This window comes from Dendropsophus ebraccatus, chromosome 8 (genome assembly GCF_027789765.1).
Source record: "Dendropsophus ebraccatus isolate aDenEbr1 chromosome 8, aDenEbr1.pat, whole genome shotgun sequence".
Classification (NCBI taxonomy): Eukaryota; Metazoa; Chordata; class Amphibia; order Anura; family Hylidae; genus Dendropsophus; species Dendropsophus ebraccatus.
This window is the reverse complement of record NC_091461.1, coordinates 95,951,201-95,977,204: the sequence shown is the minus strand read 5'-3', so window position 1 is coordinate 95,977,204 and position 26,004 is coordinate 95,951,201. Positions and strand designations below refer to the sequence as shown.

The window sequence follows — 26,004 nt, the reverse complement described above, 5'->3', positions numbered from 1 at the left end:
AAGCACTTTGGTGAAACAGCATTTTCATGGCAGCAGGTCCCTTTAAAATACAGAGGATAAACCATACAAGCATTATGTTTTCTGTCAATTCCAGAACATCACTTTCCAGCCAGTTCTTGCTCGACAATACAATTTTAGAACATACAGTCCCCGCTGTGTGATGCGGCTAACATAAGATTTTCTGCCGGAAATTAATAAGTGATGAACTCTGTTATCGCCATCATCTTCTGCACTCTGGTACAATGTTATTTGTAGCTGGCAGACAAGATATTCTATTGAGTGAAGGAAAGGCTGTCTGTGGCCCAGGATGTGGTTTAATTTAGAATTGCGGTCTGCAGGAGGTCAGCCCTTCAATGTCATTGCTCAGAATCTGTCCTGATGGCCTCTGACATCTAGTGGCTAACAGTGGTACTGCACAAACTGCAGGTTTACATTATTTATGCATTTTTACTGTTATAAGGGCAGCTATCTGACAGTATTTACAGTGTAATAGACTGAAGCAGACCCTGTTCACTTTTATGAGAAGTTTCTAGACATTCTCTATGACCTGTGCAGAGCTCATTCTGGCTTAGCGGCCATTGTGAGAAATGCGTGGTTTGGGATTATTGTATAAAATGAATAGTAGAATGGAAAAATAGAAAATAAAAATTCTTTAATATGTTTAACTTAACAGTGTGGCTTATCTATCAAAATGCGTCCTGGTGTATGCCATGGAAAAGGCACAGATTTTGGCCTTACGTAAGCTGAGCTCACCTGATGGGTATGGGGGGGCAAGGCGCACCTCATTTATCAGGGTTTATGTACATAAACCTTGCAGAAATCTACAGCTGCTCTAGAGCGCCTCTTAGTAAATCTGTCCTTTTAAACGACAGGGATTTATTTAAGACTAGTGCACCAGTCCCCCTTTATTTTAACAATAGGTAATTTTTTCTAATAACACCGTCCCTTTTTAAATACCTTAAAAAAATAACTAAAAAGTTTCTAAAAACTGACTTGTATAGTGCCATCTGGTGGTCAAAATGTATGGCAGTGTGCACGTCCACTTACAGAGTTATGTGCCGTGGACACACATGATTTGTAACTCTCCTTGTAACTAGGCCTCTGCCATGGGAGACTTCACTCCCTGTAGTATAGACAGTAGAATTTGAGATGGATTGTGTGTGTATATGTATATACTTATATTATGCATATATATACAGTAATACCTCGGTTTTTGAATGCTTTGGAACTCGAACTGCTTGGTATTCGAACGAAAATTTACCCAGAAGTAGTGTTTGGAATTCGAACTTTGCTCGTTTTTTGAACGTTTTTGCGAGCGTTGATGGTGGGTTGTACCTGGCGAGTTAATTACTGGAGAGGCTTCACATACAGTACAGTGCTGTATAAGACTGCTGGAGTGCATATACAGTACAGTAGTAGTACAGGCAGTGCACCCCCATCTCTCATACATCACAGTGCTTGGATGGGGGGGGACGCTATACAGTAAAGGATGGGTGAGGAGTTGGTGACTACTCTACTATAATTGCTGGTTCTGATGAACATTTCTTATGTTTAATGTCCTGTACAGTATATAGTGCTGTTCTGTACTGTACTGTAGTGATTATACTGAGCACTTATCAGTGTAATAAATGAGTACTGTAGGTAATTATTGGTGGCTGCTGGAACCAATTAATCACATTTACATTATTTCCTATTAGAAGACACTGCTCTGTTTTCAAACTGCTTGGTTCTTAAACTGCCTTCCGAAACCAATTAAGTTCGAGAACCGAGATACCACTGTGTATGTGTGTACACGCACGCACGCACACACACGCACTTTTCCACATAGCTAAATATTGAGTATAATAGTGCATCCAGACCCCAGTGGTATTTCCTATCCAGGAACTAACAGACTTGATGTATGTATATCAGTGATAAGTAGTAACAGTCAGTCACTTTTAATCTTTTTTTCCTTTATTGTACCTTGACTTATAATTTTTTTTCTTCTGCGTTTTTCAGAAAAGTTCCTTGGCAATCAGGGTATGAGCTACGGACAGAACCTGACTTTCAATTTCCGTGTGGAACGGCGGGATACTCGTCTTTCGGCTGAAGATCTGGTCTTGGAAGGGGCCGGCCTCAGGGTCTCTGTGCCTCTCATCGCTCAGGGAAATTCCTACCCCAGTGAAAGCTCTCTGCAATATGTGTTCAGGTAAACTCTCCGTTCAGTGCATGGTGACTGATCCAAAGATAAATGAAGCGCTTAGATCCTGTGATGTATAGCATAAGCCTGTTTATAGTACAGTGACAGCGTTTACCAGCAGAGGCAATATTAGCACATTCCTGATAGAGGTCTGGGGCTGGACTAATGCACATGTGATCTTCAGCAGATAGGAAAGATGAGCGATGTGTGCAGATACTAGACGGGAAGCTGAAGGACATGGCTACAGAATCCTCTGCCAGGCTCCAGGATGGGGCTTTTATCTGCTATGGAGTAAAATAATGTCAGGAATTTGCTGCATACCTCCTGTATACATGTGGAGACAGGCAGAGGGAAGGAAAGGGTTACCTCTGTACTAATTGAAATTTCCTTTCCACAATCTTTCATACTTGAGTTTCCGTAACCCGCTGTGCAATATACGCCCATTTCCTCCCCCATCCATTCTGTCTATAAGTCAGGAGGCCTGCTTTGATCGGCACACACTATCTCCAATGAGCTTGAGTCATGCCCTGCTGGGATCTGTTGTTCATTGATGATTTTAGGCTTCAACTGAATGCATTCTGCCTTGACCGCCTCATAATATATGAAAGTGTCTATTTAACATCAGTGCCGGTAACTCCCATGGATGAGATTGTACTAGGCAGTCAGTCCCCTTTGGTCTCTAGTCTGATCTTTACTGATATGTTTTGGTAGACATCTGCTTTTGTTTAAAAGCGGAGGAAGAAGCCTGCGGTTGGTATCTAGATCAGTTTTAAAATCCGCCTTTTTGTTCTTAGAATGTAAGATTCCCAAGTGTTTCACAAGTAGATGTGGATAGTATGCACTCACCACCTATAGACGTGCCCGACACAATGACCGTAATATCGCTAAAGTTACAATCTAGGCAAGCTGCCGGCAGCCTCCTCCAGTCCCTGGGACTGTAGATACAAATGGAAATCAGGAGCTTGGGAACGCTGGATACTACCGCTCACTCAGGTGTAATTTCCTATAATGTAGCAGCTTATAGAAATAAGATTGCGGCATATGTGTTAATTATATGAGCCGGTATGTGCAGTGATCTAGCACCTCTCAGGTACTCTTCTATATAGATAACCTATGTACTCTGTTCCACACAGGCTTCATGAGGCCACCGATTACCCCTGGAGGCCATCTGTATCCCCCTTTGAATTCCAGAAAATGCTCCAGAACCTTACAGCAATCAGAATCCGAGGAACATACAGCGAAAGGAGTAAGTTTTCAGCAACCTCCGTTCTGTTACTTCCCCTTCCCTCCACCATAATAGCACATGTAATGGTTACGTACCTAATAACCATGGGCCGCCACTCTGCACTGCCGCTGAATCATCCGTGCCATTCCCAAGTCTAGGCTGGGGTTTCCATAGCTGCAGCTTTTGATGAAGTTCTGGCTTCTCCGCACTGTCCCATTATGCGTGTGCCATTGTAATGAGATGGACTGTAAAGGTGCATTCTAATGTTCATCTATATGCAGCACCATCTTGTACTATCATTATAGAGCTTACTATAATCAATTTGGTCAGCCTACTTTTTGGAATGAAGAGCTGACGTCATGGTGGGAATGTGGGAGATGTGAGAGTAAAGGGGGGGGGAGATACCTACAGTATATATTCATTCATTCATTCTTTGGCACTTTTCAGGATACTTATTGAAATCACTAGATGTTCACTCAGCACCTGAAGTCTTCCAGGGCCATAAGACGCAGTTAATACACTGAAAAATAATTTTCCTGCAGAATTTCACTTTAATATTGTGCAGTGCTGGCGACATTTCAGATGCTGCTTATTCTCTCTGCGTCTTCCTTCAGATCCTAAATAAGTAACAATCTCTATGGCCAGTCATTGTGGACACCCGTTGTCATAGTCGTCACTCCTCTTATCCTGTGTAGGAGTGTGATCTTGGCTTGGAGTTGAAATTCCTCCCGGTTAGATGTCTGTATTCAGCTCTTGACCAAACTGAATCATAGTCTAGAATTGGTACTTGACCTGGAGAACCATGAAAAGACAGACAGAAAGAAAAAAAAAAAAAGTTACATGTATTAGAGGAGTATCTAGTAGAACTTACCTCACAGGCCAAAAGAGAAAAGATCAGTTTTGAAGGGTAACCATCATTCCGACACATCATAGCAATATTTTAGAGTAGGTGTCCAACACTCAGGCCTCGACCAATCAAAACCTTTGACTAGTCTGTGTCACTTTTTGAAAATTTTCAAAATGACTTAAGGATCATTGGTCCCTTGTCTGGCCTAAGCTGTGGTTTTATAGCTCTTACCTGAACATTGTTACCCAGGGGCTATTCCTTGTCCGACTGCTTCATATGTGGTAAAGCTTCTCCTTTACTAACAAGCTTAAATCCCCTTTCATGTACTTTATTATGTCCATTGTGCTTCTATTAGTGGAATGGACAGCCGTGCAAAGTGGATTTCTAAGACGCTAATACGGAGGCCAGCAGCCGCTGGGTCCCCAGCTATTGTGATGTGCCAGGATTGCTGGGAGACGTTAAGCTCCAGCAGATGGGCAGCTCCAGAATTCACCCAGTAGATTAATTTATCTTTTTTTTTTTTTTTTTTTTCCCCAAAAAAATGTTTCTTCTTAAATGTTAGATCAGCAGTACATTTTACGTTGCTTATGTGTAACCCCCATCATTTCCTCACAGGTGCTGGTTTCCTAGAGCAGGTTTCTTTAGTTACTGCACACGTCGGAGCCGGTGATGCCGCCCCATGGGTGGAGGTATGCAGCTGTCCTGTTGGGTATATCGGACAGTTCTGTGAAAGCTGCGCCCCCGGATACCGGAGAGAGAATCCCAGTCAAGGACCTTACAGCCCGTGTGTGCTTTGTACTTGTAATGGTCATAGTGACACTTGTGACCCCGAGACAGGTGAGAGATAACTTTAACAGCTTGTTCTTCTAGGCAGACACCTTAAGAAATGTAGATATCTTAGTATGCTGTAGCTAAACCTGGATCGAGTGAATAGACCTTGATTTCTTTAGTCATGTAAGCAGAGACTGGTTTAGTAAAGTTGGGTTTGGCACATTTTGATGGAGATGTCTGTATAACTTGCGGATAAGAGAGAGCTTAGACAAAATGCTTTCCTTTATTCTGTAGGAGTGTGTGGCTGCCAACACAACACCGCAGGTCCACATTGTGAGCGCTGCAGCGAGGGCTTCTATGGAGACAGCACCGCAGGCACCAGCTCAGACTGCCAGCCATGCCCGTGCCCTGGTGGCTCCAGCTGTGCGGTTGTACCTCGCACCAAGGAGGTGGTGTGTACCAACTGTCCTCTGGGAACTACAGGTAAAAGATCTGCAGTTTTGCTATAAAATATATATATATATATATATATATATATATATATATATATATATATATATATATATATATAAACTACCGCTGGTTGTATTTTTTACTTTGATTTATTTTACCCATAGGAAAAAGATGTGAGCTTTGTGACGATGGATATTTTGGTGACCCTCTGGGTCAGAACGGTGCACCCCGCCCCTGCCGATCCTGTGAATGTAATAGCAACATTGATCCCAATGCCGTGGGGAACTGTGATCGATTGACTGGCGAGTGTCTGAAGTGTATCTATAACACGGCCGGCTTCTACTGCGACCGCTGCAGAGATGGATTCTATGGGAACCCTCTGGGGGCGACACCAGACCAAAAATGCAAAGGTACCATATATGTGAATGTTGCGTGTGTACCACGGCAAAATTTATATATGTATCCATATGTGACCGTATATCCATATGTGACCGTGGACTTGTCTGTTTTCAGCCTGCAGTTGTAACTCGTATGGTACAGTGAAAAGTCAGAGCAGCTGTAACCAGGTGACCGGCCAGTGCGAGTGTCTGCCACATGTTATAGAGAGGGACTGCTCTGCCTGCGAGCCTGGATTCTTCAACCTACAGAGTGGCCAGGGATGTGAGAGGTAAGGGCCATTCTTTCATCTCTCATATCGTGGAGCCCAGCACATTGGATAGAGGCCCTGTGTACTATATGCTGGTAGTTCCTGTTCTACACCCAGCCACCTATGTTCTGCCATCTTGAGCAGTACGTCTCAGCCTGTAGAATTCTAGAAATGTCATGCTCAGGGCATGATGGGGGTTGTAGTTTGGCAACCGCTGAAGGACTACTGGTCAGGAAAGCAGGCTCTAGCACTTAAAAGCAGTAATTTTACATCCAAAATTTAGCTTATTGATTACTGTTCAGTGAGATGCAGATATTCACTCGCCTACGCCAATCAGTTGTTCAGTGCTGCAATACGCAGTCAATGGAGTTCGTTTCCATTTGTTGTGTAACTGCAGCTCAGCTCCCGTTCAAGTAAATAGAAGCTGAACTGCAGTAGAATGCCAACAAAGTATGCAGTATGTCACTGTATAGCTATGGTGGCATCAACTAGAGTAACGCTTAGGAAAATCCTCTCTCAAATACGTTGCATTTACCCTAAACTATGCCGTGGGTTTCTTACCACATGTTCTGTTCTTATTAGATGTGAGTGCCATCCCCTGGGGTCTACAAATGGACAGTGTGATATCCGTACTGGGCAGTGTGAGTGCCAGCCAGGCATCAGCGGACTACGCTGCCAGCAGTGTGAGCCCAACCACTTTGGCTTTGGACCTGAAGGCTGTAAACGTGAGTGTCTTGCGAATAGCTCATCTAGAAATGTGCATGTTGGGAGGTATATTGGCTGAGGGCACCTCTAGTTGCTAGCTATAGTCAAGGGAAGTATGCACCAGACACATTCTCTCCAAGCTCTGTCCCCATGACAAAACAGGCTAGAGAAAGTCTATTGGACGGTCTCCTGACACACACTGCGGGGAGAAGCAATGCTCGACCACTTGCTTCTCCCCTATCATTCTAGAAGTTGGTGGAGATATGAAAACCCAGACGCCCAAGATCAAAGCTTTTTGACACGTCTGTACGAAGTATTTGTAGTGACAGGTACACGTCAACAACTTATAAGCTCCACCATGAGAGCAGCCACTACTATTAACCTGGGTTATCAGTTGTTCACTACTATCCATCCTTCATGTATCACTCACTTTACACGAAGGCGAGAGGAAAAAAAAATAATTGTCATGAGATCATTCCTTTCTTGTTGTTGTGTCTTATAGCATGTGACTGCGATCCTGAGGGCTCCCTCAGTTTACAATGCAAGGAGGATGGACGCTGCGAGTGTAAAGATGGTTTTGTGGGAGCCCGCTGTGACCAGTGCGAGGAAAACTATTTCTACAACCGGTCAGGACCAGGCTGCCAAGAGTGCCCGGCCTGCTACAGACTGGTAAAGGATAAGGTAAGTAAGCACTATGGGATACTGGGATCTACTAGCATCCATAAGACACCTTTATGTGATAGAACTACATTAAAGTGGTACTCCGGGAAAACCTTTTTCTTTCAAATCAAAAAGTTTTATAGATTTGTAATTTACTTCTTCTATTTAGAAATCTCAGCTTCTCCCATACTTATCAGCTACAGGAAGTGGTGTTTTCTTTTCAGTCTGACACAGTGCTCTCTGCTGCCACCTCTGTGTATGTCAGGAACTGTCCAGAGCAGCAGCAAATCCCCATAGAAAACCTCTCCTGCTGTGGACAGTTCCTGTCTCGGACAGAGATGGCAGCAGAGAGCACAGTGTCAGACTGCAAAGAATGTCCTGTAGGACATACAGCAGTTGATAAGTACTGGAAGACTGGAGTTTTTTTTAAAAAAGAAGTAAATTACAAATTTGTATAACTTTCTGAAATCTGTTTGAAAAAAAAAAAAAAGATTTTTGCCAGAGTACCCCTTTATTTTGTGCTGATGTCTTAATGGGACTAGTTTGTAAGTCCATGCTGAGACTGCAGCACCTGCATAGATCCTTTAAATAGAATGGGGTCTCCTAATCACATGACTGCGTGGCATTTTATATATAGATGCTAGTAGCAGTATATTATACTACCTGCGTGCTTTCCACTGCACAGCGTGTTCTTCCATCTGACAGAAATAATAAAACCTGCCGTATTTTTTATTCTATAAAGTGTTCAGTGGTGTAAATGCCGCAGGACATTATTTAGCTTTTGTGATATGAAAGTTGGAAAGCAGAGATTATAGCTGCTAGGACTTGCATGGAATTAAAAGAAAAGATCAGTTTATGCATTATGTGGTTTTCAGGTGCTGGAGCAAAGAGAAAAGCTGCAGGAACTGGAAGAACTCCTCAAGAACCTGGGAACAGGGGACGATGTTGTAACCGATCAGGGCTTTGAAGAGCGGCTGCGAGATGCAGAGAAAGCGGTCAGTGACCTCCTGCTGGATGCCCAGGGCAGCAAAGGTACACGCTTCTCTTTCATCTTCTGTCATGTTGTGAAACCTGGAAAGCATTGATGTTCATACTGATCTTGTTGCTGTTTGTTCTTAGATGTAGATCAGGGAATGCTGGATCGTCTAGCTGAGATAAATGCCACGCTAAGTTCTCAACTTCAACGTCTGCAAAACATCAAGGATATGGTCCGCGACACTGACAAACAGGCACAGGATGCTCGGGACCGCGTGGAAAGCACAGAGCTTATCATCGAATCTGCCAGGCAGCAGCTGGAGAGAGCCAAGGTGGCCATCGCCAACGTGGTAAGCATCGATGCAGCAGGATAGTGGATGGATGGCTCAATTAGAGGTGGCACCCCATGATCTTAATATTATCTCCCTGACAATGTGGTTCTAGGGATGGTTCAATTATCTGACATTTTGCAGATTTAGTTTAAGTAGCCAATACATATTTGTGTAATTTTCATTGGAGCATCACTTCTATAAATCCAGTCAAGAATAACTTGAACGATCTCCAGGCTCCTACAAAGTTACAGAGCCATAATAGGGTTACTGTAGAAGTCCATGAGGTCTCGTGCATACAAGTCTGCCATTTGCTGCTAAAGGCCCTATTACACCAAATTGATTTTTGGCCGTATTTGGCCAATTACGTTACGGACAATAATTGTTTGTTGTAATAGGTAGTGTTAAAAGGCAATAATCAGCTGACATGCACAGTGTGGGATGATCGTTGTCTTTCACCATGTTGAAAGAAAACAAGGCTAATAGCGACGGTCTGCTGGCCATCACTCCGTATAATATCTCTTATGAGCCACCCGGACGATTTTTAGATTGTCCGGGCACACCTTAGTTCCCCGCAGCCCCCTGTTCCTCCCTGCTCGCTGTAGGTGCAAGTAATAGCAACCACAACAAGTGGGAAACGAGGAGCAAGCGAGCGCTGACCTGACAGGTCGGTACTCACTTGCTCCTTTAATATCTAAGAAGAGAGAATATCTTTGTACATTGTCGCCTTGAAACCTTATTGCACAAGGCTGGACTGTATATACATGAGCTTATACTATCATTTAGAATGCTCAAGAATGTGTTAGGCCCTCTGAGGGAGATTTATCAAACATGGTGGAAAGTGAAACTGGCTCAGTTGCCCCTAGCAACCAATCAGATTACACTTTTAATTCCTCACAGACTGTGGAAAATTGCTAGGGGCAACTGAGCCAGTTTCACTTTACACCATGTTTGATAAGCCCCCCCCCCCCCCGTGTTTTTAAGGGAATTTGTCATTACTAAAGATGAGCGAACCAGGTTCGGGTTCGAGTCCATCTGAACCCGAACTTTCGGCATTTGATTAGCGGGGGCTGCTGAAGTTGGATAAAGCTCTAAGGTTGTCTGGAAAACATGGATACAGCCAATGACTATATCCATGTTTTCCACATAGCCTTAGGGCTTTATTCAAGTTCAGCAGCCCCCGCTAATCAAATGCTGAAAATTTGGGTTCGGATCGACTCAAGCATGCTCCAGGTTTGCTCATCTCTAGTCATTACTCCTGACCTGTCTGTTTTAGTAAATCCTTGTATTTTCTAGAACATTCTAGAAATTCTAGAACATATTTTCCTATAGATCTGTGATGTGTGGTTCCTCTGTTGTTGTTACTATAAATGTATGACTCAATAACAAACTGGCTGTTACCAGAAGTGGGCGTGTCATTACACATTCTAGCAATATCAGCTCTGACTGGATAGTGTCATAGTGCAGGGACCCCCCCCCCCCCCCCAATTAACACCCAGTTGGTTATTGAGTTTTTACTAAGACTAACAGAGCAACATCACAGATCTATAAGAGACGATGATCCAAAATAATTTAATGGGCATTGCATGCATTTAGTAACCAAAAATCCCCAGGGCAGTGACAAAAATTGGGGCATACCACTTAGACATGCAGTGGGGTGAATTTTTCAACACCCAGATCAAGAAGTGCTGCACTGTGGATATTTTTTTTTTTTTTTTAATAAGATGCTAGACACATCACTGAAACCCAAACAGACCCCATGATGTACAACGGGGTCCCCCAGGTGCTGTAGGTGTCTGCCATTTGTTTCTTGTTGTTGCTGCCGATATGTGAATGGAAATATGAATGCATACGTGAGCCTAGCATTAGAGGGACTTTTCGTGGGTTTCTAACAATGACCAATTACTTGTGGCACACTGAGATTTAAGCCAGTATCTGTAGTCCCTAGTGCTGTTATATTTCCCTTTGTTTTGCAGTCTATCACCCCTCCAGAGACTAGCGGCGATCCTAATAATATGACATTGCTGGCAGAAGAGGCCAGGAAACTAGCTGAAAGGTGAGTACGCTTCTAGTCAGGGGAATCACTAGTGTATTCTTTGTCACCAGGACTCACGGAAATGATCAGGGCTAAGTGTAGTCATAGGTTTCGTATCCTAGACATTATACTTCAGTACCTGCAGTATCATCCAATAATTGTGGTTTATAAATCTGGTACATAGGCGCTCAACATGGGGTGCGGAGTGGTGGGTTAGTGTTAATGTATACTCCATCTTTGGGCTGTCTGCTGGAGCAGAGGGTCTTGGTTATCCTATATTTATACATTCCTAGAGAAACCAGATCCCTGAATTGTAATCCAGGAAGAAGAGGATAAAGACAGAGGAAGATGAATTGTAGGGGGAAAAGTAAATACGAATAGGTTAATATATGCTCTAGTCAGGCTCCTCAATGTGTGAAAACCTCTGAACTTTTGACATGTCACACTGACATTGGTCATGGTCTTAGCTGTTCAGACCCCCACTATCATTAGATCTAGTCTAGAGAAACGCACAGCTGAGCACTTCTCTTTCCAGCTCGCCTTGCCCTGCAGGAGACAGACTCTGTTATAAGTCTATAAAGCTTGTCTCTTCCAGTAAGAGAGAAAAAGCAGAGAGCCAGAGAAGTGTGAAAACATGGGCTTCTCCTGAGTCATCAGAGGTGGTCTGAACATCCAGACTCCGACTATTCAATACTTTTTACATGTCTTTGGGGCATGTCAGAAGTTTCTTTTAAATGACAAGGGCACTTTAAGGGTGTTTTATTGATGAGTATATCTTGGGCACATGAAACTAAAGTGAATTGGTGGTCTCTAAAGAATGGAACCGTACAACAAGACTAATTGGTGGAGGCGGGCTCCATTATAAGTCTGCACAGCCCGTGCCCTGCACACTCTCCCTGCTAGATCTGTAACATTTTTACTATGTAAAATGTCAGAAGTTGTTTTAAAGTGAATGCACCACTAAGTAAAATTTTTTTATTTTCTTTTTTTTAATACATGAATAGACCGCTGCTGTGGTGCTCACAGGTCGGTCTATTCCCGAGCACGTGCCCTCCGGCATGAAGCACTGGGGACGGTCCCGTTGGCCCCAACTGTGACTATCTGCCCTCCCCTCTGTGACACAGCTCCATGGTTTCTAATGGAGCTGTGTTACAGAGCAGAAAGGGTTTTGTCACATTGGGAGCCAGCGAACCGTCCCCAGTGCTTCATGCGGGGGGGGCAAGTGCTCGGGAATAGACCGGCCCTGGGCATGGGAACAAAAAAGACCGTGGCACCAGCATCACCACGCTGGTCTGTTTATGTAAAAAAAAAAAATGTGACTGTAATGCTTTAAAGTATGCCCAGATGTGTGTCTGCATTGTAAGTGCCTAACATATGGGAGACCAGAAAGATTTTATTACTTGATTTTTAACCATGTTTTCAGTTGCCGATGTTGAAATGGATCTGTTCTGGTTACTCAGCTGAGGCTTCTCTTTTGCATTATAAAGTCTGAATGTTTTATTCTGCCACTACTTTCCCATACACATTGACTAAATAATTCCTGTGTTCAGGCATACCCAGGAAGCTCGGGAGATTGAGAAAATGGCCAAGGAAGCCAATGACACGGCAAATGAAGCCTACCGCCTGCTCCTGAAGACTCTCGCCGCCGAGAACCAGACCGCAGCTGATATTGAGGAACTGAATAGGAAGTACGTTGAAGCAACTCATGTATCTGCACCGGTCTACGCCATATGCTGGGACCATTACAGGGACATACATTAACTGCCTTCTAGTGAGCTAATATGCTTCTTCTTCTTTTCTTTTTTTTTTTTTTTTTTTTAACTTTGTCCATAAGGTATAACCAAGCCAAGGAGCTTTCTCGGGAACTGGAGAAACAAGCAACCAAAGTGCATGCTGAGGCTGAGGAGGCAGGAAACCGGGCATTACAAATCTATGCCAACCTCACCAGCATTCCGCCAATTGACACTACAGCTTTACAGGTAAGAATGGTCTGTTATTTTGGCTGATGAAGGTGGTTGTTTTGCAACACCTGGAGAGGCACAGGTTGGGGAACACTGCTTTAATTGGTAGAACTAATCCTCCCTAAGCCTTAGGCAGGTGTTTAGTAATAGGAATCTGCACTGAAAACACCCTTATGAAGCCGTTGCTTAAACATTTATAGATCAATTTTCAGATTCTAATTCTTCTGAAAAAGAAAAATACTTCTCAAAATCTTTAGAGCCAGTAAGTAGCATGCATGCAGCTGTACAGATGTCCTCCAGACCCAGGATCTGTCTGGTTGATAACATAGGCCGCTTATCCTTTGAAATACAAGATTTATGTGCGGAAAAAGTGCAGATGTGTAATGGCGATATTATCAGTTAACAAAAATTTAAACCTTGTGTTTTCCACCATTTTTCTCATTTACCTCCATCCTGCCCTGTTGTATGTAATAAAACTGTAGAACAGAAGGCTTAAAGGGATTGTCTGCAGTGATGATTTGGCAGTCAGTAGGCCTAAATATAGTTTCCAGAACACAGATAAAGGGAGCCATGACTATGATGTAGTAAGTCTTGCACCAAGTTTTATAGCCTGACATAAATTGGTTTTCAAGGGGGTTCCCTGCATGATATTTACCAAGATATATTTAGAACCCATGATGAGCAAAGCCTTCTTTTTTGCCTACAGGATACTGTAAATTTTTTAGAAAACAAAAATACTCTCATATTATATTTTGTCTTTGCATTCCACTAGAACGAGGCTGGAAAGATCCAGAAGGAGGCACAAGACTTAGATCTGTTGATTGACAGCAAGCTTAAAGACTATGAGGATCTACGTGAGGACATGAGAAATCGGGAGATGGAGGTCAAGCGTCTGCTGGACAAAGGCAGGAGCGAGCAGCAGGTGAGTGCGAAGCCTTCTATGTATAGTCCTTAAAAAGCAGTGCATGACAAAATTAAATGTTTTGATTGCGGTTTGAGTGATCAGACCCCCACGACCTCTAGATATAGCCAGGAGAAGAGCACAGAACAAGGCAAGCTTCATAGACTTCTACTGAAGCCTGCCTCCTGCAGAGACAGAGATTGCGAGGACATAGGGAGAGAAGCATTAAGCAGAGTGCTTCTCCTAGCTATCTAGAGATCGGCAGGGGTCTGAACACTCAGACCCCTACGAATCCAAAGTTTTGACGTGTCACTGCCACGTGTCAAAACTTTGACAGGGACGCAACTGAATGTATTTCTCTGGACCAGCTCGTATCCATGATGACCTTCTATATCAAGTCTCCTTCCCTGACCTCTGGAAAAACACATGGCAATTCTTTGGTGACCCACCTGTATGATCTGCATGAAAAGGGAGGGCTTAGACCCAGTATGGGTGACGTTACGCATTGGCCTCTTCATCTTGCATTCAGATAAGGCTAGGTTCACACTGCGTTTTTGCAATGTTTTTTTTCATCCAATTTTTTTTGTTGTTTGTTTTGTTTTCTCTTTTCCAAAAAAACGGATGCATTTGTGTGCATCCGTTTTGATTCGTTTTTCCATTGACTTCCATTATAAAAAAACGGATCAAAACGGATCAGTTTTTTTCTGACGGACACAAAAGTAGTGTCAACACTTCCATTTTGATCCTTTTTATTTATAATGGAAGTCAATGGAAAAACGAAAGTGTTGACACTACTTTTGTGTCCGTCAGAAAAAAACTGATCCGTTTTGATCCGTTTTTTTATAATGGAAGTCAATGGAAAAACTGATCAAAACGGATGCACACACATGCATCCGGTTTTTTGCAAAAAACGGATGAGAAAAAAAACGCAGTGTGAACCTAGCCCAAGGCAGATTTGTTCCTTCTCAGCAATAACAGCAGATCAGTGGGAGTTCCACTGCAAAATCCATGTGTTACATTCTAATTCCATTCCTGTGCCTTAAAGGGTGAAACTGCAGCATATTTCACTGTCTGAACACACCCTTATGGCTGAGCCCTATCTCTTTGATGTCTGCAGCTTGTCCTTACAGTCAGCTGTATGGATAAGCATCTGTAAATAGAAATATGATCTGTCAGTTCTCTGATAGAGAGGCTTATTGGCTTCCACATTGTGTTCACCCCGCACAATAATATAATTTAAGAAGATAGTGTTTTGGTTTTTTTTCCCATTAGTAAATGTCTTTTCCATCTAACATTTTGTCTCCGTAGACCGCTGACCAGTTGCTGGCCCGGGCTGATGCGGCAAAGGCACAAGCAGAGGAGGCCGCCAAGAAGGGGCGTACCACACTACAGGAGGCCAATGACATACTGACCAATTTGAGAGGTTAGGAAGTGTGTAGATCTGAAGGGTCTCATTGGCCCCACTTAAGACATGACAACAGATGAGATAAATGCGGCCTTCATCTTGTAACATTTATTATCTCCATGACAGATTTTGACAAACGAGTTAACGACAACAAAACTGCAGCAGAAGCCGCGCTGAGGAGAATCCCTGCCATCACCCAGACAATCGCTGAAGCCAACAACAAGACTCGGCAGGCCGAAAGTGCACTGGGCAATGCCAATGCTGATGCCAGGGGGGCCAAGAGCAAAGCGGAGGAAGCAGAGAAGATTGCCAATACCGTCCAGAAGGTGGGAAATTGGAGCAGTCTGTGTCCATAGATTACCTAAAAGCTATGAGTCTTTTTTTTTTTTTTTTGTATAAAAAAACAATTTAGCCACTACTGGGACCGAGAAGTCTATCAGAAGCGCTTTCTGCTCTGTGTTAGGCATGGGGCCCTCTGGGAACATATAGTATTTTTGTTTTTATAATATTTTGCTAAAAAGTGCCTGTGTCTTATATTCAGGAGACAGGGCGAGCGACAATGTCAGACCACCCTGGTCCTGTAATGTTAGGGCAAATCGCTGATTCAGCACTGTGCCCAAGTGACCTGTAAGTGATGGCTGCACAGTCCTCTCCCTTCTCGCCCAGAATGGAGCTGAGTGATCTCACAGTCTCATGACTGTGAAGAGTTTGCACTACAGATATTGTAGGTAGCGACAGTCTGTATTAAAATGTGTCTGTCTGTATGCATGTAGCAGAGCGGTTTGTGTGTGGTGATGTAGCAGAGGTGTGTGTTTGTATGTATATTGATACATCACTGCGTGCCTGCTTATGTAGCAGAACTGTGTGTGTGTTTGGATGTAGAATAGCGCTGGTTGTGTATTGTGCATGCTGCGGAGCTGTGTTTATATGGGTATAATGTACTATCATTGAGTGTGTTAAACTGGGAGTAATAAACTTAGACTGCCGGGAAAACTTAATTAGCATGAAATATTTTTTCCCCCCCTCTTTTAAGTTGTCTAAACCGGGGATGCATCTTAGGCTCCTTTCCTCTCTCCGCACGGAAGAATGGACATGTCAATTCTTCCATGCGGAGAAAGGAGGCGAGTGAGCCTCCCATAGACTGCCAGTATGACACGGAGCCTGCCGGGATTCTGCGACGGAGAATTCTTACTTATAGTCAGGTGCCTCTTATAAAGCGAAAAATATGGTGTATGTCCACATCGTGTAACAATAGGATCTGAGCACTACAACAGCAATACTTGTCAGGATGAGACAGCAGCTCAAGTAGTATACAGGGGGCGATCTGGATCTGGCTTTAGGGAATAGAATAGCCTATTGTCAAGCTGAATTCCCATACAGTTACTAAGAATAGAGTGCAGTCCTTATGTGGGGCTGTCAGGCAGCAAATCTTTAGCAAACTGAGTGAATTGCACACATTGTATGTTTATATATATACACACACATTACTCTTCATTTCATTCCAAGATTTTGTGCAATCCTGTCATTACCAGCTTAGGAGATGTCTGCTAGTGAGAGCTGAAAACACCACTTGTCTAACTGCTGGCAAAATGACTATTAATAGAAGTAACCATTATACTATGTTCTGCTGGATCAGAAGCCAAAATTACATAGAACCAAACTGCTACTTTGAGACCAGGGATACCTTCAGATGGATGTACGACAATCCTACTCAATGGGTAGTGGAAGCCAAGAGCAGGTGTTTGGGGAGACTCGCCCTTTCTGTTGTGGTCATGCTTTCTGGTCTACTTTAGTAACTACCTGAAATATGGATGTCACAGATCTCCTCCTTCTTTACCGTCTCTCCAGAATGCCGCTGCAGCCAAAGCAGATGCCGACAAGACTTTCAAGGATGTCACCGACTTAGACGGAGAGTTGCAAGATATGTTGCGTCAGCTGCAGGATGCCGAGAACCAGCTAAATAAGAAGCAGACGGAAGCCGACCAAGACATGATGATGGCGAACATGGTACGTAGATAGAGACGCGCTCCGTGTGGCTGCTACATGCTGTTTGCCTACAGGAACTTATAATCCTTTTTTTTCCAGGCCACTCAAGCAGCACAAGAAGCAGAAGATAATGCAAAGAAGGCAAAGAACTCCGTTAATAATGTTCTTGGAATTATCAACGACTTGCTCGGACAGCTTGGTAAGAAACTTTTTGAGAGAGGGGATTTAAAAAAAAAATATTTTATTTGCTTTATTCTGAAACTGGGTATCTATAGGTGTGTAGATATCTCACAAACTCACAAAGAAGGCTTTGCTCTTCAATCAATTAAACAGTACTTGTCATCAAATATATAACTTTTCACTTGTGATCAGGCATGTCAAAAGTTATTGATCAGGAGATCTAGCTGGGGAGAGAGCACAACGTGATCCACTCCCTGTCCGGCTGTTAATTCCATCTATGAAGTCTCATAGACTTCCATTGACGGAATTGGCTGTAGCTGAGATTCAGGCAGGGCTGCCACATTCTCTCCCCGCCTATATCTCTTGATCGCCGGCTATATTTCTTGATTAGCAATGAAACTCACTGTGATCAATAACTTTTGACATGAAAAGTTATATTTGATGACATGTACTCTTTAAACTTTGACCTGCAAGGATGCTGCCTCCAGAGGATGGCACCAGAGAGCTAAGTCTTTTCCTTCAGGGTGAGGCCTATCTGTTTCCTAAAACTCTTGGTACCTGTCTGTTAAAAAAAAAAAAAAAAAAATTCTGACATGTCCTATGAACATGTCAGAGGTTTTGATTTGTGAGGATCCCAGGGATGAGACCCCAACCAATTCCTAAAAGACACGGGCAGCAGCAGTCAGCTGAGCGCTGCACCTGTTTGTATGGCATGGCTGTGCGCTGACAGTGGTATACAGATTCACAAAGGAAATCAATGTCCAAAGTTGAAAATTCTGACATGTCGCTAGAACTTGACAGAAGTTTTTAAAGAGACAGGTACAATTTGAGGTCAGTTTCGCAATCTATAGCATTGTCAAGCTCTATGGTGAGAACATAGGGCGAGATTTATCAAACTGGCTCGGTTGCCCCTAGCAACCAATCAGATTCCACTTTTCATTCCTCACAGACTCTTTGAAAAATGAAAGGTGGAATCTGATTGGTTGCTAGGGGCAACTGAGCCAGTTTCACTTTACACCATGATGGATAAATCTCCCCCATTGTTTGTGCTAATAGTGTATGAACTATGAACACTGTATTCCCAACCTGTCAACAGCGATGAGGCCGCAGAGGCCCATACTAGCCAGCATTACTGTGATAGTCTAGTTACACTGACAATAGTATTAGGATAGCAGATTTACCTTGAGTGTGTGGTAATAGGAGTTGTGGATGTATTGGTACCCTGTATAGTCAGATCATTTCACAAGCTGTTACCCAGTGGGCCTTTGTGCCCTTTGGTTGCTGTGGCAGGGAGGCCAGTTATTTGGTCTTGTAAATAGGTTGTATAATTCTCTTAGACAAACATAGCTGACACTATGCTTCTCATGGTTGCGGGCACTGTTCAGTATTTCAGCTAAGCCACACAGTGCAAAACTACTGCTTTAGGGCCCTATTCCACCGGACGATTATCGTTCAGATTATCGTTAAATCTTTCGAATCTAAACGATAATCGTTCGGTTGAAATGCAGTTAACGATTAACGACCGAACGAGAAATCATTGATCGCTTTATAAGACCTGGACCTATTTTTATCGTTGCTCGTTCGCAAAACGTTCGCAAATCGTTTGCATTGAATAAGACATCGTTCGGTCGTTCGCAATAGATACGAACGCAATAGCGAATAAATAGCGAAGAAAAAACTATCGCAATTACGATCATAAGTAACGATTATGGTTCCATGGAAATGAGTGAACATTTTCAGGTCTTTCGCAATAGCGGTCGGTGGAGATCGTTAATCGTTAATGATAATGCAAACGATAATCGTCCGGTGGAATAGGGCCCTTACTGTATTCAGTCCTGTATACTTGTACACTTTACAAGATGCTGTAGAGGATACCTGGAGGCTAAACAAGATACTTTGATTGTTGAGCTGATTTGCTGATAGATATATGATACAAATATGCAAAAATTGGGTGTGAAAACCGGTTTAGCCTACTCTGGAGTCACATTGACGGTCACTAAGGGGCATTATTTTCCTGCAATACTTTTTAATGACGTAGCAGAATAACCCAGGGTGGATGTCCTTTGCCATGGGAGTGGATGCTCAGTTGGCTCATGGATGACACCAAATCTCCTGCTATAATGGCCAGGATTAGAGGAAACTCTTAAATTCTTCAAATGCCCATGGTCAGTACCTACCCCACCTGTGATTGCAGGTCGCCGAGAGGATCACAGGAAGGTCTTCTAGTCAGCTTTGTAAAATGATTATTTTTACCCAGACAGGCATAATATACTGCAATGTAGAAGTATTGTAGAAGAAAATAAATGACTGCATGATGAAATCCTGTAGTTGGATTAAAAAGAAAAATCTACAATCTTCAAAGAATAAAAAAAATCTCAATGTAAAATAACAAAAAAAACAACACATTTGTATGTCCTGCAGGAGGTGGTGTATTCTTTCCAGTCTGACACATTGCTCCCTGGTGCCACCTCTGTCCATGTCAGGAACTGTCCAGAGCAGGAGCATGTTTCTAAACAGTTCCTTATACCGACAGAGGTGGCAGCAGAGAGCAGACTGGAAAAATACAGAACTTCCTTTAGGGCATACAGCTGCTGATATGTATTAGAAAGCATAAGGTTTTTTTGTGTTTGATTTCTTTTATTTTTTTTTTTCGCTTTAAGTATTACCCATGTATACAACAGTGCCGTTCTATTCATGGGTACTGGGCTGGGGGTAAATTGAATTGCAGAAATAATTGTTTTGCTTTGCACCACAGGTAAACTGGATTCTGTAGATGTCGGCCAACTCAACGAGCTTGAAAGGACGCTAGACGACGCGAAGAAGCAGCTCAGCGAAAGCGACCTGGACAGGAAAGTGTCGCAGCTGGAGGAATCTGCGCGGCAGCAGGATGCCGCCCTTCTCTCGTACCAACATGACATTGACCAGATCCTAAAAGACATTGATAATCTGGAAGACATTAAAAACACTCTGCCTCCTGGCTGCTACAACACCCCCATTATTGAGAAGCCCTAAGTGCTTGGCAAAAAAAAAAAGGGAAGGATTTCAGCCACAGTTCCTTCCTCACCAACCTCCATGTTTGGCTGTGAAGTGCCTTATTACTCACCCACCCCAGACTATTTGCCCTACACCTCGATCACTCCATGCCTTCCACATATTGAACTTTAAAGGGGGCAATATTTGAAAACTGTATTATTTCACCTGAACTCTACCACCATCCTCTGTGTACAAGAGGCATCCATGTGATTTGTTGTTCTTGCTACTACAGAGAGAACTAGAGGTTTGCTGTAATGGTGAGAGAACCTAACGCTCAGGCCTCTCCACGTGGCACAGTAACGCCGCGGTGCCATACGGTGGCTTAGCAGTGATTAGCCAAGGGACTGTTTCTAGCAAGGGTTAACTGCTTCAGTGATGGCTGCAGCTTTCAGTGCTATACATTTTAGTGCTCTGCAGCACAGAAGTGGTTAATAAAGCCATGCTTTCAGCCTTCTAGAAAACTTGGGCCTGTTGCCCCAAAAGTCTTCGGAATACGCACGTTCCCTGTCTACACTCCTTTCACCTTCCATTCCCTTTGACTAAGCCACTGCCCAGCCTCCTGCCCTATAATGTAGCCACGCAGCCAGTATTATCCCTGACAGCGCAGAGCCCTCAGATATAAGGGCATGGGCTTCTGATCTTTGCTGTATAGAAGGGTCCTGTATATGCAGAGACTGGGAAAATACAATTGATTTCCCTCCTCGGCAGTAAGCTGGTCTATGTAACATTAAACAGACTAAAGCATTGCGGCAATTGTGGGCGCACCAAAGCCGAAGCGAGGGCTCTCGATCACGTAATGGTGTGGAGGATTGTCCTGGCATCTCAGAACTGTACACCAAGAAATCTACTCCCGCAACCAGCAAAAGTATTCATGGCACAGTGCCAAGGGGCCACAAGCTTTCATCTAGAGCTATACAGAATTAGAATGAAGTCATTGTTTCAGGTAGCAAATGGCCTAACACCTTTGTACCTCCCATTGAAAAAAAAGAGAGAGAATCCACTGGAATATTGTTATTTAGATGCCATAATTTGTATATACCTTTTACTATAGTTTATATGTCGACAGTATCAGAGGAGGTGTTTATATCCAGTCCATAGCTATATATTTGAGATTTCTGCACTCTGTAGTATAGTAGAATATTATTATTTTATTATTATATGGCCACTTGCTGTTCAAAACTGTACGGAAGGATCTCACTAGTCACACATACGCTTTTCGAGTCATTTAAGGTGAAATGCCATAGCAGTGATATACCTGCCGCATCTTATTGTCAGCCAGCATGCATGGTTCAGGGAAGGAAGGGGGGGGGGGGCTCCTTTTTCCAGAAATAGAGACATCTACTCTTAGGTTGTGTCTTGTATTGTAAGCTATTCCCCATTGAAGTAAATGAGGTTGAGTTGCAATACCAAACGCCACCTATATGCAGGTGGGGCGCTGTTTCTTGAAGAAAAAAGAAAGTAGTCCCTTTTTCAACTTTTATAGACAAGAGTGGATTTAGCTTGAATCTGTCAACAAATCTAATTTTATAAATCTTTCCCCTCTAATAATAAAGGGTTATATCACATTTTTTGTACTAAAATATCCACTTGATATAAATAAAGGGATGAGAATACTGGAAGCCCAGAAACGTTATCTCTGTCCATCCCTCTTCAATGATTCCAGACATGGAATTATTGTGTTAGTGGTCCGTTGTAGTGTGGCATGCTACCAAAATTTTTCTTGGACTTTTCACCGTGACTTTCTGAATCTTTGGGGCATTTTTATCCAGTTAAGGGGAGAAAATCAAATTGGGTGCCAAAAGATTGTGAGACTTGTATTTGCACATATTAACTAAAGTTAACACACACTTGTTACTAATTTCCCTTCGGCTAATGTCACACTAAAGCTTTGTCCCTCGTATTACCTCTAGTTGTATCACACCCGCTTGGTAAAGCATACCAGGGAGCGTAAAGATTGTTTGTGGCTCATGAGGCACCAGGATAGGTGTTATGCAGCTGATCGTGGGGGGCTAACCACTGATCACGAGGTCCCTTGTCCCCCAAGTAAATAGAACACTGCTTTCAAATATCTTTGGAAGACCCACTAAGGGGGCATTTACATGTTCCGTGCACGGTCCGTATATACTGACGCTGTGTCAGTACAGCAGCACAAAGATTTAAACTGATTTGGAGCTCCCGGAATTATAATAAATGATGATGCCAGGTTCTGCAACATATCATCCGTATATACGGACTATACACGGAACGTGAATAGAGTGAAGCCTGGGGAGTAGGAGACCTCTGCTCTTATTCCCACCTACGTGACAACTTAATCTTGGGATGATAACTTCTTTAAGATATACAAAGTAACACGAAGGAGACCGCACTTCCAAAGTGAAGACACTCTTTAATCACACCATTGCAACGTTTCTGCTCAGTGTAGCCTTTTTCAAGCAGTGAGGCGAAACGTTGCACTGGTGTTATTAAAGAGTGTCTTCACTTTGGAAGTGCCGTCTGTTTCATGTTACTTGGAATTTCATACAAACCCTGGTCCGGTTTGGTGAGACGAGCACCAACACTTGGTTGTCTTGTGCTGCTGAGACTTTTTTGGATTTACCCTTTAAGATATAGTTTGTCTTTTTTGGTAAAGTGTACCTCCAAAGTTGCTTTGTGGCCACTGGTTCTGTTTGAAGATCCACATTTCGCTCTTGGACGGTCAACTAGCAAGTTCCATAAAGAAGTTCTGTTCATTGGAAAAGGGCTTGTGCACAGAACTTATTGGGTGTCGTACTGTAGCCAAGGCAACCTCCCTGCCCAGCACAAGCTGCATCTCTCCATGCTGATCCTTGCAGATCATGCAGCGCAGCAGCTGGAGGTACACTTTACTGTCATGCCAAGTTTAGGGCCTGAGAGGGCAGTACATGGCACTAGGCTTCAAAAACACCAAAGACTAAGGATCATCCCATGGTATGGTGTTTTGCTTCAAAGTTTTTAAATGGGCCGAAAAATAGGAACCTTTGACCTCTTATCCTTCTCAATAAGTGACAGCATTAATCTAACCATATAGGTGTGTGGGCCAGATTGCTGCCCGATCAGGGCACAACGTGAGAGCAACTAGTTAAATTTTGTCTCTTGCTTTTTTGGTCAAGTTCCAGTCAGGTGATCTCTGCACATACATACATATATCGTATCCTTACCGCTTACTCTCCATGTAGACTTGGGGAGCCCATAAAAACTTTTCTTTTAAAGGAGGGAACAGCTTCCGCCTGACATTAGCTTTACAGTTCTGAGAAACCGTTCTTCTGTTACACCCAGTCTTTCTATACAGCAATCCCTCATCTGAAGGACACACTCCATCCCCGCTCCCCTGTACGTATCGGGGGCGCTGTTGGAGGGTAACCCCCCTTTTTAAATGACACTGGTGCTATAAATGATTTTTGAATTTGCTTGATTCCTGTGAGTGTTTTTATTTTTTTGTATCCAGATTATAACTCAAGTTGAATGTCTATTTTGTTCCAGTTTTTATCTTTATTTCTGTAAATATTTTCCCGGCTGGGAGGAGATGGGGTAAGGAGGAGAGGGTGTGTTCAGTCATGGCCCCTGACCCTTCACGTCTCCATGTCCACCGACAGTCTCTCTGAAGATATCATGTATTACACCCCTGTAGAAGCAAAGACACTTGTGTAGGGTTACAGCACAAAGCTAAACTTTTACTCCCTCACCGAAACTCCTCACAGACCCTAACTCGTGTCAATGTTTCTTCTCTGTTTTAACCTCCTCTCGTGTCATCCTTCATCAAAGACCCTTCCCGAAAAAGAGAAGCAACCATTTCACTGTTATGAAAGCTCCTGTGGCCACAAAGCTGTGTGCCCAATTAGCTCTCTTTGTTAGCCATGTCTAATATTGGGCTCATAGCAGACAACAGACTGTTCGGGGGGAGGGGGTCATCTGTGGTCAATTTTTTTTTTTTGTCCAGGGAAGAAAGGGGTTCAACAGAACACAACGCATTTTTTATGTATAAAACAGTATTTCTTATTTATAATAAATTGAATATTTGTAACCCCTTACAATCCGGAAGTTGTGCATTTTTCTTTCCTTCTTTCGGCTCTTTGTTTTTAGTGTCGGGCCACAAAGAAGTTCAGGGTATTATGAGCCTCACGTACCTGGTGAAGGAGACACTGAAGGTGGCTATATAACATAAGTAACTGGTCTGCTGGGGTCTGCCTAGTGCTGCATCCAACTTCTTTAGCCACTGGTATCCAAATGCTGCACACTTGGGTTCAGACAAACCCGAGCATACTCAAGGTTTTCTCATCTCTACTGAAATTTGATTTAGGGTTTCTATCATTTGGTGCTGGTGGCAGGATACGCTGCAAAAATCCTGCCAGCAGGCTGTCCATTCGGGCGTGCTCAGGAGTCACAGTTCTTTCCGCTAAGCCTTTGGCGGCATACCCTAAGGGCCCTATTCCACCGGACGATTATCGTTCAGATTATCATTAAATCGTTCGAATCTAAACGATAATCGTTCGGTTGAAATGCAGTTAACGATTAACGACTGAACGAGAAATCGTTGATCGCTTTATAAGACCTGGACTTATTTTTATCGTTGCTCTTTCGCAAATCGTTCGCATTGAATAAGACGTCGTTCGCAATAGATACGAACGCAATTGCGAATAAATAGCGAAGAAAAAACTATCGCAATTCCGATCATAAGTAACGATTATCGTTCCATGGAAATGAGTGAACGTTTTCAGGTCTTTCGCAATAGCGGTCGTTTGAGATCGTTAACGATTATGCAAATGATAATCGTCCGGTGGAATAGGGCCCTAAGGCTTGGTTCCCACTGAGCAAAACTAGCGGAATTGTCTGCCGCGGAATGTCGTTAGCCTCCCTCTCATAATGAGAGTCTATGGGAGGCGCGTGCTCCTGCTTTGTCCGTGCTGAAGAATGAACATGTTCATTGTTCAGTGCGGACAGAGCAGGAGCGCGCGTCAGACAATTCCGCCGCAGAATTCTGCTAGTTTTGCTCAGTGGGAACGAAGCCTTACAATGCAGGCAAATGGCAAGTCAGAAGAAATCCATCTGCGCACACCCGAACGTACAGCCCACCTCTAGGATTAGTCCTATTCTGCTGCCCACTCCAAATGATAGGTACACAGTAGGGATGGTCCGAATCTGCCGAGGTTCGGATTCGTATAAACCCGAATGCTCCATCAGATTCCCGCTGTCTGCCCGCTCCGTGCAGCGGGTGGATACAGCAGGAGGACCGCTTGGAAAACTGGGATACAGCCTATGGCTATGGCTGTATCCCAGTTTTCCAGGCGGTCCTCCCGCTGTATCCACCCTCTCCACGGAGGGGGCAGACAGCAGGAATAATTGCCGAGAGTTCGGGTTCGTACAAACCCGAACCAAACCAGGTTCAGACCATCCCTAGGACCCAGCATACTCGGCTCTTTGTGTCGCTCCATAGCAATGAATTGAGCCGCGGATCATGTGCCAACCCCGGGGCTCTATACATAAAAGCTGGCGGAGTTCAATATGGTATGGGGATTGCCGGGGGGTTCAGGGGTCGGACCCCTGCGATCGCCTACTTTTCCCCTATCCCGTGAATAGGGGAAAAGTTAAATTTCTCCAGAATACCCCTTTAAGCTTATGGGTCAAAATTAAAACTCCAAGATTTCAAGAATTCTTTTACTACACATAGTAAAATAAAAAAAACAATCATGAGAAATTT

General features: G+C 43.4%; 1 protein-coding gene across 1 annotated transcript in view; it reads left to right on the top strand.

Annotated features, from left to right (window-relative positions):
* Window positions 1-24,340, top strand: part of LAMC1 (laminin subunit gamma 1) — an 88,188-nt gene extending 63,848 nt beyond the window's left edge. The window contains exons 10-28 of the mRNA XM_069981141.1: window positions 1,999-2,188; window positions 3,313-3,425; window positions 4,867-5,088; window positions 5,317-5,505; window positions 5,640-5,885; window positions 5,989-6,142; window positions 6,704-6,846; window positions 7,329-7,507; window positions 8,362-8,518; window positions 8,606-8,811; window positions 10,767-10,846; window positions 12,376-12,513; window positions 12,660-12,804; window positions 13,559-13,708; window positions 14,996-15,110; window positions 15,219-15,418; window positions 16,941-17,099; window positions 17,178-17,277; window positions 20,014-24,340. Coding sequence (XP_069837242.1) covers window positions 1,999-2,188; window positions 3,313-3,425; window positions 4,867-5,088; window positions 5,317-5,505; window positions 5,640-5,885; window positions 5,989-6,142; window positions 6,704-6,846; window positions 7,329-7,507; window positions 8,362-8,518; window positions 8,606-8,811; window positions 10,767-10,846; window positions 12,376-12,513; window positions 12,660-12,804; window positions 13,559-13,708; window positions 14,996-15,110; window positions 15,219-15,418; window positions 16,941-17,099; window positions 17,178-17,277; window positions 20,014-20,270 — 3,143 coding nt within the window. The 3' untranslated portion in view covers window positions 20,271-24,340. The remainder of the gene's footprint in view (window positions 1-1,998; window positions 2,189-3,312; window positions 3,426-4,866; window positions 5,089-5,316; window positions 5,506-5,639; window positions 5,886-5,988; window positions 6,143-6,703; window positions 6,847-7,328; window positions 7,508-8,361; window positions 8,519-8,605; window positions 8,812-10,766; window positions 10,847-12,375; window positions 12,514-12,659; window positions 12,805-13,558; window positions 13,709-14,995; window positions 15,111-15,218; window positions 15,419-16,940; window positions 17,100-17,177; window positions 17,278-20,013) is intronic.
* Window positions 24,341-26,004: the final 1,664 nt, after the last annotated feature.